Source organism: Perna viridis, chromosome 9, assembly GCF_037379345.1.
Source record: "Perna viridis isolate PV_CMFRI_1.1 ecotype Kerala chromosome 9, ASM3737934v1, whole genome shotgun sequence".
In the NCBI taxonomy this organism is placed as follows: domain Eukaryota; kingdom Metazoa; phylum Mollusca; class Bivalvia; order Mytilida; family Mytilidae; genus Perna; species Perna viridis.
This window is the reverse complement of record NC_142453.1, coordinates 32,592,135-32,607,232: the sequence shown is the minus strand read 5'-3', so window position 1 is coordinate 32,607,232 and position 15,098 is coordinate 32,592,135. Positions and strand designations below refer to the sequence as shown.

Below are 15,098 nucleotides of genomic sequence, written 5' to 3'. Positions count from 1 at the left end.
ATGAAAATTGGTACTCCAAGAACAATGGTACTTTTACAGTACATGTAAGCTCTAATCTTCTTAATGAAACTAAATTAACTGATCTTTGTTTCAGCTTGTTCTGTATGCTGGTCCTACAACTAATTCGAAGAAGGTGGCAGAGTATGGTGGTAATACCTTTGGATTTGGTAGTAGAAGTGTTCTGGGGTCAGGCTGGCCTAAAGATCTGGTCAAGGTATATGTAATTTTGGTTTGGGTAAAAAAAATTATGTATTCTCTTGATATTTTCACTGAGTTTTGTTAATAAGAAGCAGAGAAATAAAACGACCAGATGGATTTGATGAATTTATCAATTTTTCGTCCGGATTTGTTTCTGTTCAGCAGTTATTTGTTCACTTTAGGTCAAATTGTTTATTGGATTTTCCAAAGGAAAAAACTGTTTATTAGTCTGCTGATGTATGCAAGATTGGGGTTGGGGGGTTGCTGCTATCAAAATTTGTCCATGCTGGAACTTAGGAAAACCTTTGAATATTCTTTTTTCATATTTAGTTAGGTTATTTCATTAAACATATGAAAGATTTCATAATATTTGTTATGATCTTTCTTCAGTTGTGGAAAAACATGGGGTTTTGCTGGAAAATTAAGTTTGCTGTCAATTTGACAGCCTCTTGTTTTTCAAAGTGAGATTTGACTTTCCCTATTGGTTCTAAATATTAAGAAACTAAATCATACGTCTGGTTGTTGATCTAACTGTATGGACAACCAAAATTTCCTTGCAGGTTGAAGGTGATACAGTTACATTTTCCTTTGAGATGAGAAGTGGAAGAGAACATAATACTCCAGATAAAGCTATGTGGGGGTTCATGTGTACAGTCAGGGCACAGGTAAACTATTTCCTGAGATAAAGCCACATGGGGGTTCATGTGTACAGTCAGGGCACAGGTAAACAATTTCCCGAGATAAAGCCATGTGGGGGTTCATGTGTACAGTCAGGGCACAGGTAAACTATTTCCTGAGAAAAAGCCACATGGGGGTTCATGTGTACAGTCAGGGCACAGGTAAACTATTTCCCAAGATAAAGCCATGTGGGGGTTCATGTGTACAGTCAGGGCACAGGTAAACTATTTCCTGAGAAAAAGCCACATGGGGGTTCATGTGTACAGTCAGGGCACAGGTAAACTATTTCCCGAGATAAAGCCACGTTGGGGTTCATGTGTACAGTCAGGACACAGGTGAACTATTTCCTGAGATAAAGCCACATGGGGGTTATGTATACAGTCAAGGCACAGGTAAACTGTTTTCTGAGATAAAGCCACATGGGGGTTCATGTGTACACTCAGGGCGCAGTTAAACTGTTTCCTGAGAAAAAAGGAACTAAATGATTTATATAGTTCCTTCTAGTAATATAAAACATTTTGCATATGTTCATAGTCATTTTCAGTGAAGAAATAAAATGTAGATAGGCTGTTGTGAGGGTGAATGTTATCACAATAGTTTAATTGTGAGCAGCACAGCATAATAACACTAGATTACTATGTACCTCAACTCTTTTTTTCGACCTGAATTACAACGTAGTTAATTTTAGCTTTTATACAAATTTGATACTCTGTGAGCTCTGGTGCATGCTTTGCTTAGCGGAGTCAATGAAATGGAGACATAATCAAAACAATTTATATACCAGTAACTATAATACTTGATGGAGAACCATAATGATGAATGTTCAGTATCGGAGAAAGTTGATAGATAAAAATACATTAATATAAAATTCACAACATAGGCAATCCTCTAGTGGTACAAAAAGCACTGAGTTTAGAGACATAATTTGATTGATTGCTCAGGTAACAATTTACATAGGTGCCAGCGTTTACAATTTTTCTGTAATTTTTATAAATTTCGGGTAGAATATATATGGTTTTACATCTAATATTTGTTGGTTTCCAATCGTTTCCACTTCGAGCCATTCAGGGTTTAGGAAACCTATTCTGATAGTTTAGATGCTTCACAGATACCTTTGAAATAAGCGCCATTGGGATTTGGATCATGCAGTGCTGTCAGGTTTCACAAATGTTATCCATTTTGCTTAAGATAAATCTTATTGTTTTTTAAAAGCGAACGAAACTACAGCTTTGCTTTTTTGTAAAAATTTCAATTTTAATGATGATTACTGACAAAAGTGCCAGATTACTGAACACAATTCTTTTTACTGATTGTATCAGAAAGCGGTTGGCATCTATACTATTTGCAACATCTGATAAAATTATCAAAAGTTAATTAACCATCATTCTCATTCTAAACATGGTCAAAATGCAGTTAAACATTTTTACTTTAAATATGAACTCCAATATCAAATAAAAATATATATACATGTATATTAACATAATTAAGATTAGGACTCAAAAATACAAAACTTTTTGATATGCAAAAAATAAATGTTTATTATTTAAAAAAAAAGATGAAAGTGGGGGAAATTCCATTCTGACAGGTCAGCAACTTACTTAGATGGACAAAGATTTGGAAAATGGAGAGATTTTACTATGCTAGTCGAGGATTGACGCCCAACTTCATATTATATCATATCAAGTTTTTTATTGTTTTTTTTTTCAATTAATGAACTCTTTAGAATTTTCACATTTTTTTCTTGCTTTCAAGGAATCCACAGAGGAGGTTTCACTTGGACTTCCATTTCTGGCTGATTTAGCATTAGGATTGTCTGTTTTGGCCTGCTCCATGTTACAGTTATTGTACCAGGGACCAGAAAAATCTAAACAGGAAACCAGTTGTACACATCTTCTGAGGTCAAAACTTTTACAAAGGTTTGAACAGTTATAGAATTGAATATATTTTTTTGCTCCAAAATAAAAAGGGGCTGTTTTGATTTTATAGAAAGTGTTCTTATTATCAATTAGTTTGTTATTGTGTCTCTAGACCAAATGTTTAAAAGGTTTTTTCCAAAAGCTTATTTTCAGATAACACTATGAACTGTACTAATGTATGTATGGTCCTTCAAGAAATTTTCATAGTGGATTAAATGATTCAGTGGCAGTTTGACCACTGGAAGTGTTTCCTTATCAACTGAAAATGCTCCCTTTTATCACAAATGGTAATCTCCTACTTTCACTTCTAGATGTGTATGGCAGTCAGATACAGGGAAGCCAATTCCAGGATTTTCACCAGACTCCTCCTCTCAAGACACAAGTATACTAGATGAAAGTGCTCTGCCAAGAATTAAGCTTCCATCAGAAGTCATACAGAATTTAAGAAAGATTTGTCAGAAACATGCACAAACTTTGAGACCAAGTATACGGTAAATTTGGTGTATGATCAGTTGTCATAAGGGTCTAAATGATTATTATACTTAAAATATTGGGCTATATAGCAAAATGTTAGTCTATACTTCAGCTTGTTTGACAAACAATTTTTGTTACATTTTTTCTAACTTTTACTTTGACTTGATGGTTCACATTTAAAATGAAGAGAGTAATCTCAATACTGATGTACACAATTGAAAATAACTTGTGAACTTGAAAGAAAAAAAAACTTCTTATGCAGGTAATTAAGTGTACACCACATCATTCAATTCCTTGTCATAAACATAAAATAAATATGATTTTAATGTTGACAGTACATGTATTTTTGTCATATTTACCTTTTGATGAAAATCCACAGACAAATTATAAATTTAATTAAAACTATTTAACAGTTTTAGTTTTTCTGTGTTTATGGTGATGTTAATATTATGATATGTTTCCTGTAAAGGCCAGGTTTTGAGTTTTAATGGTATGCATTCATCGAAAAAATTATTTTTATCTGGTTATGCAATGCTGTATACTGACTTATTTTGGCTAGCTTAGTCAGCAAGAAAAAACTGCAAAAATTTATCACTGATATTAAGTCCCACTATTATGGAATACATTTTGAGAGAGTGTAAGTAACGAAACTGGATAACAGTGGAATTGAATTTAAAATGTGAAAATAAATTGTTTTACAGTATTCTGTACATGTATATACTTTGAATTAAAAACAATATCATGAGTGGAAAATTTTGAATGGTCTTTAATCATTGAATTCCAGTGAAGTGATCCAACCAAACATCTTAGAGGAGAGGATTGTATCCACAGTGATAAAGCATCTCTCCTTATCAGATACAGTTCTCCATCTACCAACCACACAAGACCATGGATCTGAGGAATATATGCTGTTACAAGCAGTTCTACAGGAAGTTTATAAAAGACTTGATGCATTAATCAGGCAGTTACAGGTAAGTTTGTGTCTATATGTTCTCCATTAAGTCAGATATGATTTTGATTGGTTGTTTTATTGTCGTTTTATGCTAATATGACAACCAGGGTCATACTACATCAAGAGCAAGTGTAAACCTGGATTTTGATTTAAATTTAAAACTTTGGGAAGCTTCTGTTAAAGCAAATTAATCTTAAATGGATCATTTTTTTTTCTCAAACCAGAAGAAATTGTGTGTATCATGAAAGATTTAGAGAAAAAAATCTGCTAATCCTATATGTACATGTATATGGTAATTATACATATGTAAAAGAAGACATTCCCTGTTGTAGAGTCTAGCTGACCACGAGCAGAGATGGCATAGAGAAGTATTGGATCACAGACAGGATAAGATAGACTCTCCTCCTTTCTTTCATGATTACCACTTACAGGAGGTAGGGAGAATATTATCAAAGTGATTCCTGAGGATTGGGTCAATCTTGAAAGAAAGTTTGTGTGTATATAGCAATAACTTCTGTACATTCATACATCTTGTAAGCATAATTAATCCTTAACAGTTTAATGGAATATGAAGAAACTTTATATGAAGGTTGAGCATCAAATTTAGTTGTTGAGATGGATGCTTTTAAAGGGAGGTAATCCAACTTATAGTTTTTAAGTGTTTTACCTATTTTATAGGAGTATCTCTAAAAGGATGTTAAATATTCTATTCTTTAAGGGTGTCGCTCAGTGTGCTCCCTCACAGTTTTAGTTTAATTTTAAATTTCAAGAAATAGATGATCTTTAATGATAACAATTGTCTATAATCTTTCGTAGATTCATATTGTTAATCTGTGTCATATGAGATTCGTTTCTTTACAGTCCAGATACAAAGAGTTAACAATGTTATGTTTCGTGAAAGAATTACAACTAGATCAAAGTGACCTTGAGAAGTCAGTGAAAGCTCTCAGGTTAGTTCTGTTAGGGTTGTTGACTACATGTATTTAGTAGATTCACTTATATACTATCAACGGATTAATTTCCATGTTGCTAATTTATGCTGGTTCTGTCAAATGTATATATTTTCAGGTATTAACTTCACAGTTTAAAAAATTGATTAGCGTACCACAATGCATACTGTAAAAGTCCATTGCGCTGGTAGTATTTATTGGCTTTGTTTGTCAACTGCAGAACTAAAGAAACTTAGTTTACTGTAAAAATTTATAAGTTTACAGTATATATTTATACATTCTTTTATGTCATCCTTTTGAATCTTGTGTATCCTACAAGGTTGAAAAGTTTTCCATTATAATTGGATATGATGTGTACAAAATGAAATAAAGTAAAAGTGTACCAGGAAATAATCCTGTGTAACAGTATTTGAAAGGTAACAGTCTCAACTTGAAAGAAATCAAGATTCATCCAGTCTTATAATTGATAATAAAGTATTAATGTGTTTATTTTAGGGAGAAGTTTGATGCTGACCTTGCAAGAGATGAAGTTGTAGAGACTTGTCCTATGACCTTCACCTCTCACATTATTAAAGGGTTAATGTCTAGACTGGATCTGTTACTACAAGTTAATATAGAACCACAGGGAGGAGTACCCTATAGTAGAAACTGGTCTGTCATGGACCCATCACAACAAGGTAGGGATATTTTCAATCATTTCAAGTCTGTCTGTCTGTCTGTAGAATTTAGGTTGGTGTTACTGGCACAAATGGTGAATTGTTTGTGTGTAAGTTTTTTTTATGTTACATTCCTAGTCCAGATATTCCAAATATGAATAATTTAGTTACCTAGAAAATTTGCACTTGGTAGACCCCTTATTTCAAATGAGACATTTTTATTAATAATGATATTTAGAATCTTAATCAGCCATTCTTTTATACATATTTTGTAAATATATCTGATTTGAATTGGACATTTTTAGCAGAATTGTGATATACAGCACATGATGCCCTCTTATCACAAATGCTGCTTCATATCTAGGCAATGTACCCAACATGAAGTGTTTGACACTGTAAAAAATCGATTGTTTCCATGTTGACAAAAGACTATTAGTACATGCCTCTGTACCTTGTATTATAGTTTGGATTTCCTGTGAAAACTATGTTTGCCACATTCATGTCATTTCACATTAAGGAGTCAATCAGATACCTGTATGTATTGTTGAATATCTACTTGCTTATGTAGCCCCACTTAAATGATAACTGGGTACGAACTATACTTTGCACACATGGAAAACTTTATGCATCTTTAAACATAACTTTATATAAATACGGGCTTATGGTCACAAATTGTACTACCCAAACTTATAAAGGAATTCCCTTGTCTGTTCATCCGTCCATGCATCCATCTGTCCACATTTCTTATAAGCACAACCTATTCTAAGCCACTCAGTCGATTTTAATGAAGTTTCATAGGCAGTTCGGGCTTCGTATGTAGATTTGTATGATGGAATATAAATACTGTTGGAGAACTTGAAGGGAGATATTTGAAATAAAGGGTTTCCTAATTAACACGTAATTCCATTTAAAGGGGTGTGTATTCTCATGTGAGCTTGCTCACAGTATTTAGTTTAAATTCGACATTTAAGATAAAAATCTGTACTAATTAAGGTTTCTGTTCTAGGTAAAATGGTCCGATCAGAAACAGATATTATATTGTCTAACTACAGCCTATCTAGAAGTATGTCTGCTCCTAATGGGGTTGATTCAACCAAGGAGGAATTAAGACACAAGTAAGTTTTTATACACCTATCTTTTAAAAGGACAAATTATGATGTACTGCTCTCTGTCAACCCATTTACACATCATTTGATGATATGAAACATTTTTTTAGCAGTATTGTAACACTTAGGTAGAATATATTTATCTTGATGATAGAATGCTGCCTTTCATTTTTTATTGTTTTCTATTGGAGAAATGGGACTTAAAATGCTGGACTAAAAGTGGGATAGACATGTGATTTGCAATTTTTTTTTTTTTTTTTATTGTTTTAAGGATTAAAGCTATGAGATATTTAGAAAAATCTTACTTTTTGATTCATGGGAAGACGTTTTATTTTCCATTATTTTGCCTAAAATTGAGTATGAAAACTTTAACATTTTTCATTATCAAGGTTTCTGTAAGTCTTCGCCAAATATTTAAATATTGTGGATAAATTATCATTTTATTCGTAATTTTTGGTCCAAATTCAGGTTCTTAATTAAATACTCTAATAGAATCCATGAATTTGAAGCTTACCCAAGTGATTTTTCTAGGGCTCATCATTTTCGTTGATCGAAAGACTTTTCAAAATGACGAAAATAATCTAGTCTCGTCACTTGAAATCGTACAAGAAAACATTAAGAGCTGCAAGCCCAACATTTATTCAAGTGGCGAAAGTGACAATTTTATTACCCCCAACCTAATTACAACTCTCTGAGGGACCAATAGTAAATTTATTTACAGAAAAATAATGACATAAATTTATCATTAACTCGGTCTGGATCCCAAATGTACAGTTGAAAATTTTGCTAAAAATAGAATCTTATGAGGTAACAATAGGGGAAATGCCTATTTGAAAATATTTACATTTGTCCAAAGTAGCATTGGTGCATGTTAAGGCAGTTCTATATCTACACTGTGCTAGATGTATTCTGTGTTTGTACAAGGGTGGCAATGGAGAAAACAGCATTTTTTAAATATATGAAATACATTTATAATTATGCCAGGGATGTATGCTCCTGATAAATGTATAAGATTAAGAGTCTAAAGGGATTTCTATTTTTGGTAATTCTTAAAAGCTGGGGAGTTTCTTTTTTAATTAAATCTCAGGCATGATATTTGGATTCTCTGGAAAACATGCTTGCATAACAGTGGAAGAAAATTATGTACTTTATTCATATGCTATGTACATGTACATTTAAGTTTTATTTCATGTCTTCACACAGATGAATCTAAAATGTCTTATGTCAAATGCAAATACACTTAAAAAAAACAAAAAAAACATTAAAATAGTCCTCATTTTCTCGCTCGAAAGTGACTAAAGCTTTCAAAATCCTGGAAAAAACCCTGAAAGCTTACCCTATCTGTGCACCTGTCCATGCTTCCAGTTTTTACTGGAGTCTGAGTTGCTCATTTACTTTTGTAACTTAGTACATATTATTTTAGTTACTTTATGTTCTTTGTTGTGATTGTCTGTTTTCCATGTCTGGTCTTTGTCCCTGGATTACATTCTTTTGATTACCGCTAGAATCTTGGTTCCCTTGATTAGTCTTTAAAACAAATGGCAAACCACAAAAATTAGAATCAACAAATAAGTACTTGGCAGCATTCTAACATAATATTGTATGGGCTTGCGTATTCCTTTTTTACTATTGCAATAAGAATGGAAATACTCACTACACAACACTCAACACTCAGAATGGTTCATAGTTAAATTCCTCTTTCATGCCTGTTTCTGAAAGTTAAAAATGTAGCCATTTTACTTTGTTCAGGAGACAACCTAAACACAGGAAGGGACCAGTCCATATTTTACAGGATCTTGTGGAGGAAGAAGAACGTGACAGACCACCATATGTCACAGTGATAGAACAACTTTTCTCTTTCATTGGCAGTGATCCGGAAAAAGCTGTAAGTCAAGTTATTATTAGATATGGGAGTTTTCCAGTTTCATGAAAAGTATACCGTATAGTGTGTTATTTTGGTGGTGTAAAATTTAGCAATTTGGAGGTAAAAAGGTATACAATAAATGTTGGTATTTCTAATTTTGGCAGATGCAAAGTGATTAACTTAGTACTTAAGCCCAGAGTAAAATTTAAGAAAGATCGCTAAAATATGCCAAAATCAGCACCCTGCCAAATTACCTGCTATACGGTACTTAGGTAAGATAGGTTGGTAGGTAAAACACTTTAAAGGTACTTTATTATAAATGGAAAATATAGTTAAAAAAAAAACATAGAAAATCTGTCTTTACAAATCATTAGATAGGTTATACATGAATATCTAAAAGATTGTGAAACAATGATAAACTAACTAAAAAGAATTTTATGTAAATATTGACTTATGTGATTCTTCAATACAGATATCCAGTAAAGACTTTCTGTCAGCTGCCCAGACCAGATGGAGGCGTGGTCACACCAGGAAACAGGCATTAGTTCACATGAAAGAATTACTGACTGCTGCTGCTAGAGTAGGTGGTACAACACATCTAGTTGCTGCTGTTACATCTGTTTTACAGAGAGGGCCTTGGTAAGTTCAATTGTCTTCTGATATCAGTTTTACTGAAAATACAAGGTAGAAAGATGCCACCAAATAAATTTTAATTGTTATTTGACCACTTTTATACTGACTCAGAAACCTTTCTGGTCTCAAATATTTAGTCAAAATCTAAATTCAAAGCTGTATCAGTTACCTTTGCGGTTGTATCAAGCTGCACGATACAGAAATTTTTTTTTTTGTAATTAAATCCCTCTATAATTCTATTACAATTAAAGAAAGTTTGGTTGTGATGTTTTTATTTTTGGAGTGTTTCAAATAAGTTTGCAATCAATGAATTAAAAACTGTATATCAATTTTCAGGAAAGTTTTGAGGAGTTCCTGCCCTTGACACAAAGTAATGGATTTATTTAACTGTTTTAGAGCACAAGATATTTGAACGTGAAAGTTATATAATCTTTAACATTCTTTCAGTGTTGATGAGCTGACATGTGGTGGAATGGTGAACCATGTAAGAGAAGCTTTCTCTGAGACTATGACGTCATTGGTTCAACTGGCGGCCAGATATCCCATAGCATGCTGTAATAGCATTGGTCTGATGTGTATTATACCATATACAAGGTGGGATAATTTTAAATATAGATAGTGGGCAAGAAAACTTTTCTTATCTCTAACACTTGATTCTCGTGGAAGTTAAATGCTGGAACAGCTCAATGCAATACAATAGTATAACTCCAGAGAAAAAAAACCCATAAGCTGCAAATATATGTGTGTTTTTTTTTGTTTTTTGTTGTACTTTTCCATCTGTTTTATGATTCTTTTTATGCTCTGTCTGTAGGCTTCAGGAATAATACTTTTACTATGTTCTCTTTTAATATGTGTATCTGTTTCATGCATTTTAGTCTGCTAAAATTTCTTCTTTGGAATGATTTGAAATTTGTTTGCAGCTGCTGCATGAAAAGTACTGTGTACTAGTGTATGGTTTCCAACTTGGTGCTGTTACATTTTGTTTGGATTTTACAATGGCATTCATGTCCTATGAATGGACACATTTCTACTAGTTATTAAAGTAGACAATTCTATTACATAAGAAGAGATATAGTTTATGTTCATATTTTCTCATCTTTATTATTTGATTTCAGAGCTGAAGAAAAGTGTTTGGTTAGATCAGGTTTGGTCCATCTACTAGACAAACTATGTAGTTTGGCTAACTATAGACTGGATAATAAAGAGACTCAGACAACACATAATAAAGTATCTGTTATGGCCTGGGCAGGCTTCCAAGTACTGGCCAATAGATGTGTCATGTGGGAAACAGAAGATGGTAAGGACTGTTCCATTTACGAATGTAGGGGTTAACAGAAACCATCCATTTAAAATACATGTAGTAGAACAACCTCCAATCATATGACAAACTGAAAACACAAAAATTTTTCGGGATTTTATTTTTACATTAAGATCAGTGACATGAAGATGAAGCTTTTTAAATTTTTTACCCAAGTAAATTTCATACAGTTAGACAAACAAGCATAAATTTTAGACTGCATGGAAGTTTACTGATATAGAAAACTGCAAAATATGATGGCTTGAAAATTTTCTGGTTTCAACTTATTAGGTCATAACCAGTTCAAGTGAATTCAATTTCATAAGAACTTTACATGCAGTTCACATGATTTTCACTCGAAAAAAAAAAAGAAAGCTTGATTCACAGCAGTTTTTATTTAAAAAATGAATCAACAAAATTGATTTGTTTTAATTCTTGTGTAAGAGTAATCAAGAGAACCAAAATTATAGTGGTAATCAACAGAATGTAATCCAGGGACAAAGACAAAACATGGAAAACAGACATACTCAACAAAGAACATGAAGTAACTAAAATCATGCATACAAAGTAACAAAAGCAAATGAGCAACTCGGACTCCACTAAAAACTGGTAGCGTGGACCAGGTGCACTGTTAGGGTAATCATATAAATATCAGAGGAACATACTATTTCTTATTGACTGTGACCTATAGGTACACAGTTTGAACAGCTAGAACATTCTGGATTAGCCAGACAGGTGTCTGTCCTATTGACCAATCACCTTGCCAGAGCCACAGAGTGTAGTGGCAATGAAGCAGCAGGAAGTGAAGCATTGCAAGATGTCCTTAGTCTGCTTAACAACTTGTCTCGTAGCAAGATGGGTAAAGCTATTCTCAGTCAACCTGCATGTGTATCAAAGTTGTTATCTCTCTTACTGGATCAAAGGTCAGTTTATTACATTATTGTAAGGCATCACAATATTCACAATAAATTTATGCAAAATGTAAGGTACCTTATGATGCTAGTTTTACTTTTCATATTTATAGTAACTGTCATGAAAGTGATTGATTATACATGTGTATATACTTTTTATGTCTTCTGAAAAATAATTCTAGGTCATTTATTCATGTAGTTAGTTACACAATTAAGTACCATTCTGTGTAAGAATCAGGCAATGGGTGGCACATCATAGTTCTCAATTTGGTCTTTTTACCTTCAAATATATTCAATACATCTAGAAAATAACTGAAAAGCTATTTAGATTTATCCTGAAGCATTTGTGACATAGATATTTTTTGACTGCTTATTTAAGGAAAAAGTGCTGGAAAATTTTCCCATCATTTTTCCACAGTGCATTTCAAGTAAATTTGACCCTATTAATTTCATAAAAAGGCAAATTTTACAAACACTTTTATGGTTATTTATTGAGGTTATCAAGTATAAATACTTGGTTAATGCAATAATATCTTGGTTTATTTTTTTCATGTGCCACAACATTATAGACATTTTACCCAATTCTTAGAGAAGTACTTGAAATTGATGTATCAGTGTTTTCTAATTATTGCAAAATCCTTTCGTATTATTGATTTCACAAATACCAGAAAAACCTTGAAATACAAAAAAAGTATTTAAGCTTTTTTAATATTTACATTTAGTTATGCATAAAATATATTTATAACAAAAATTATAGGTCATGCATAATATCCAAAACAAACATTAAAACTAGATAATTTGTTTTATAGAATTTATTGAAACTACTGTATTTATGGTGCTACCTTAGGTACTTGAAAGTATATTAGTAAAGTTGCTTTCTGTAATTGAATCTTAATTAAGTTAAAAGAAAGTTCCATGTTTTTCAGACCATCACCGAAGTTAGTCCTGATAATCCTCCAGTTATGTAGAGTAGCCCTACCATTGATGAGTACAGACGATTGTGAGTATGTAGAGCTACCATCCTGGGGACAACACATGCATTCCTCACACTGGAACAATGCTGAATCTATATCTGATCCTGCAGCCAAGATTGTCAGTCTTCTGTTAGCCAAGCTTGGAGATTTCCTTGTGCCAGGTATGTATATAGTCTGAAGATGCCATCCTGAAATACATGTATGAAGTGGCAGTGTTCTTATTGCCAATAGAAAATATATTTTAGTATTTGATGTCAAAAATTATTTTCTTTGTTTTTAGATAGGAATTTTGTTTTATTTGAAATTTTAGTATAAAAAGATATACATTCTTGTGCTTCCATCAGAAAACATTGTTATTGCTAACATCGCCCCTGCCCCCAGTTCTTATTTTTATCCAATATCCTCTTTTTTCAAATGAACAAAATCATGTCTGTAATATGTAAAGTGCTTTCTCTTGTTCAAAGAACTTGATACAATACCTTGTTTATGAGCAAAATATATAAACTATAAAAATGTGCTGAAGATTTTTACTTATTCATTTTGAATATCTGGAAGAAACTATAACAGTATTATTTCCTTAGTAAGACTTAGTAAATAAATATTATTCTGTTGAATGTATGACTATTCAGAAATCAATATTCTAGGTGACTACAGTACAGTGTGTAGTAGACGACCTTCGACTGACCCAAACTCTAGTAGTCATGGCAATGTCAATGGAGACAAAGATAAGAATGAAGACAGTGATATTCAGGGAGGAAGACTTTCAGTGTTTGTTCACAAGCGTAGTGATCAGATGTCACAGGAAATAATCCAGTCCATCCTCAGGTTTGTGTAACTGTATACAGAAGTCTTCCTTTTTTTTCAGAGGAGACTTTATACTCTTAATTGTCCACATGTCAGCCCTTCTGTCTGCATTCACATTTTTAATTTCCAGACGATGTGAAAAAAAAACAAAAAACCACACAATTAAATTTGTTAAAGTTTTACACAAAGTTGCAGCTCGTAATACAGGGTAAGATCCATTAATAGGTATTTTGTCTATACTGTCCATTCATTGTACATGATACATAATTTCCAGATTTTATTCCATTCTGCATGTTACTATGTAAAGTGCTTTCTCTTGTTCAAAGAACTTGATACAATACCTTGTTTATGAGCACTCCACTATAAAAATGTGCTGAAAATTCATGTGTTTGTGTATTGGATTGGAATAAGACTACACTAACATTCAATACACTGTTTAGATGTATTAGACATGTTAAGAATTTCACTATTTTAGTTTTCATGCTCAGAACCTGTTGATCCAATGCTTTCCTAAACAACTTACATTTTGGTTATTCATTCTTACTTGTGTGATCTTCTTAATAAAACCTGACTGCATTCTATAAATGCCTTTTATTTTGTTTCCAGCTCTGACAACAGACAGAGTAGACTAGGGAACTTGCTGACAGATAAAGCTGTTAGAATGGATAGAGAATTGAACAAGGTTTGTATTAAAAATAATTATGTAGCACTCAGAATCATGCAAAATGTGATTCATGGGTAAAAACCCTACATATTTTTATTTTTGATATTTTGTTTGAATTGCTATAGTAAACAGAAATTAACATTCAGTTTTTCATATAACCCGTGTTCTTAGGAGATGAAAATTATGTAGAATGCACTGTGGATTTCAAAATTAAGGGAGATAACTCTGTAAATGATACTAAAATACAATAGAATCTATTGGATTTTCATTGTTGATTATCTCCTAAGAGCGGGCAGATTTGAATGAATAATTACACATTTCATAGAATAGACCCATTAAACAACTTAATTACAAAATAAAAATATGTAGCCTTTTTTGGGGTATGTCACATTTGTCAGATTTTGCATGATTCTTACAAACACAGCTACTTAATTCATGGTAGTTATGTAGTAATTATTAAGAAGTTTCCATGTTGTTTAAGTGGAAATATAAGTCTACTGGATAAAAAAATCTATTACAAATAATTTGATACAAGTGTATTTATCATTATGCCAATAATCACCCTTTTTGGAAGTTCTCTCCCCTTGCAAATATAAAGGTCACCAAAGGTCAGCCACAGGTAACCGTATCTCCAGTAGTCAAACTATCCGGTGACACAACAACAAGGGAGGTAATTGTAAGGGACCGGGAATAATTATGTGTTGACTAATACATGTTACACTGTGTTATCTTACTTTGTATGTATTCTATTTATAGAATGGGAAAGCAGAAGTTATAACAGAAGATGCTGTTACTGCTCTAAAGAAGGCAGCAAAATGGGCCCAGTCTGGACTGGTTATATCAACTGGTCCTCCTGTAGATCTCAGTCCTCCTGAGGCTACTAATGGTGACAAGAAAAAACAGAATAGTGTTACAGTGTGTAGAGAGAAGAACAATGAATTAGCTAGGTATGTACCTTTTACTGTAAACATATTAATTTTCCAGGTGTACTAATTTTCGCTTTTTTTCAAGATGGACGGAA

General features: G+C 32.6%; 1 protein-coding gene across 2 annotated transcripts in view; it reads left to right on the top strand.

Annotated features, from left to right (window-relative positions):
- The window catches only part of LOC148607867 (putative E3 ubiquitin-protein ligase HECTD4), a 55,850-nt gene that overhangs the window by 15,841 nt on the left and 24,911 nt on the right, over nt 1-15,098 (top strand). For both annotated transcript variants that reach the window (XM_088544395.1, XM_088544394.1), the window contains exons 19-36: nt 95-214; nt 759-863; nt 2,629-2,792; nt 3,104-3,283; nt 4,051-4,237; nt 4,551-4,652; nt 5,080-5,168; nt 5,664-5,845; nt 6,831-6,939; nt 8,680-8,815; nt 9,267-9,433; nt 9,875-10,021; nt 10,543-10,724; nt 11,416-11,647; nt 12,562-12,770; nt 13,254-13,434; nt 14,020-14,095; nt 14,834-15,024. In XM_088544395.1, the coding sequence (XP_088400521.1) occupies nt 95-214; nt 759-863; nt 2,629-2,792; nt 3,104-3,283; nt 4,051-4,237; nt 4,551-4,652; nt 5,080-5,168; nt 5,664-5,845; nt 6,831-6,939; nt 8,680-8,815; nt 9,267-9,433; nt 9,875-10,021; nt 10,543-10,724; nt 11,416-11,647; nt 12,562-12,770; nt 13,254-13,434; nt 14,020-14,095; nt 14,834-15,024 (2,759 nt within the window). The remainder of the gene's footprint in view (nt 1-94; nt 215-758; nt 864-2,628; nt 2,793-3,103; nt 3,284-4,050; nt 4,238-4,550; nt 4,653-5,079; nt 5,169-5,663; nt 5,846-6,830; nt 6,940-8,679; nt 8,816-9,266; nt 9,434-9,874; nt 10,022-10,542; nt 10,725-11,415; nt 11,648-12,561; nt 12,771-13,253; nt 13,435-14,019; nt 14,096-14,833; nt 15,025-15,098) is intronic.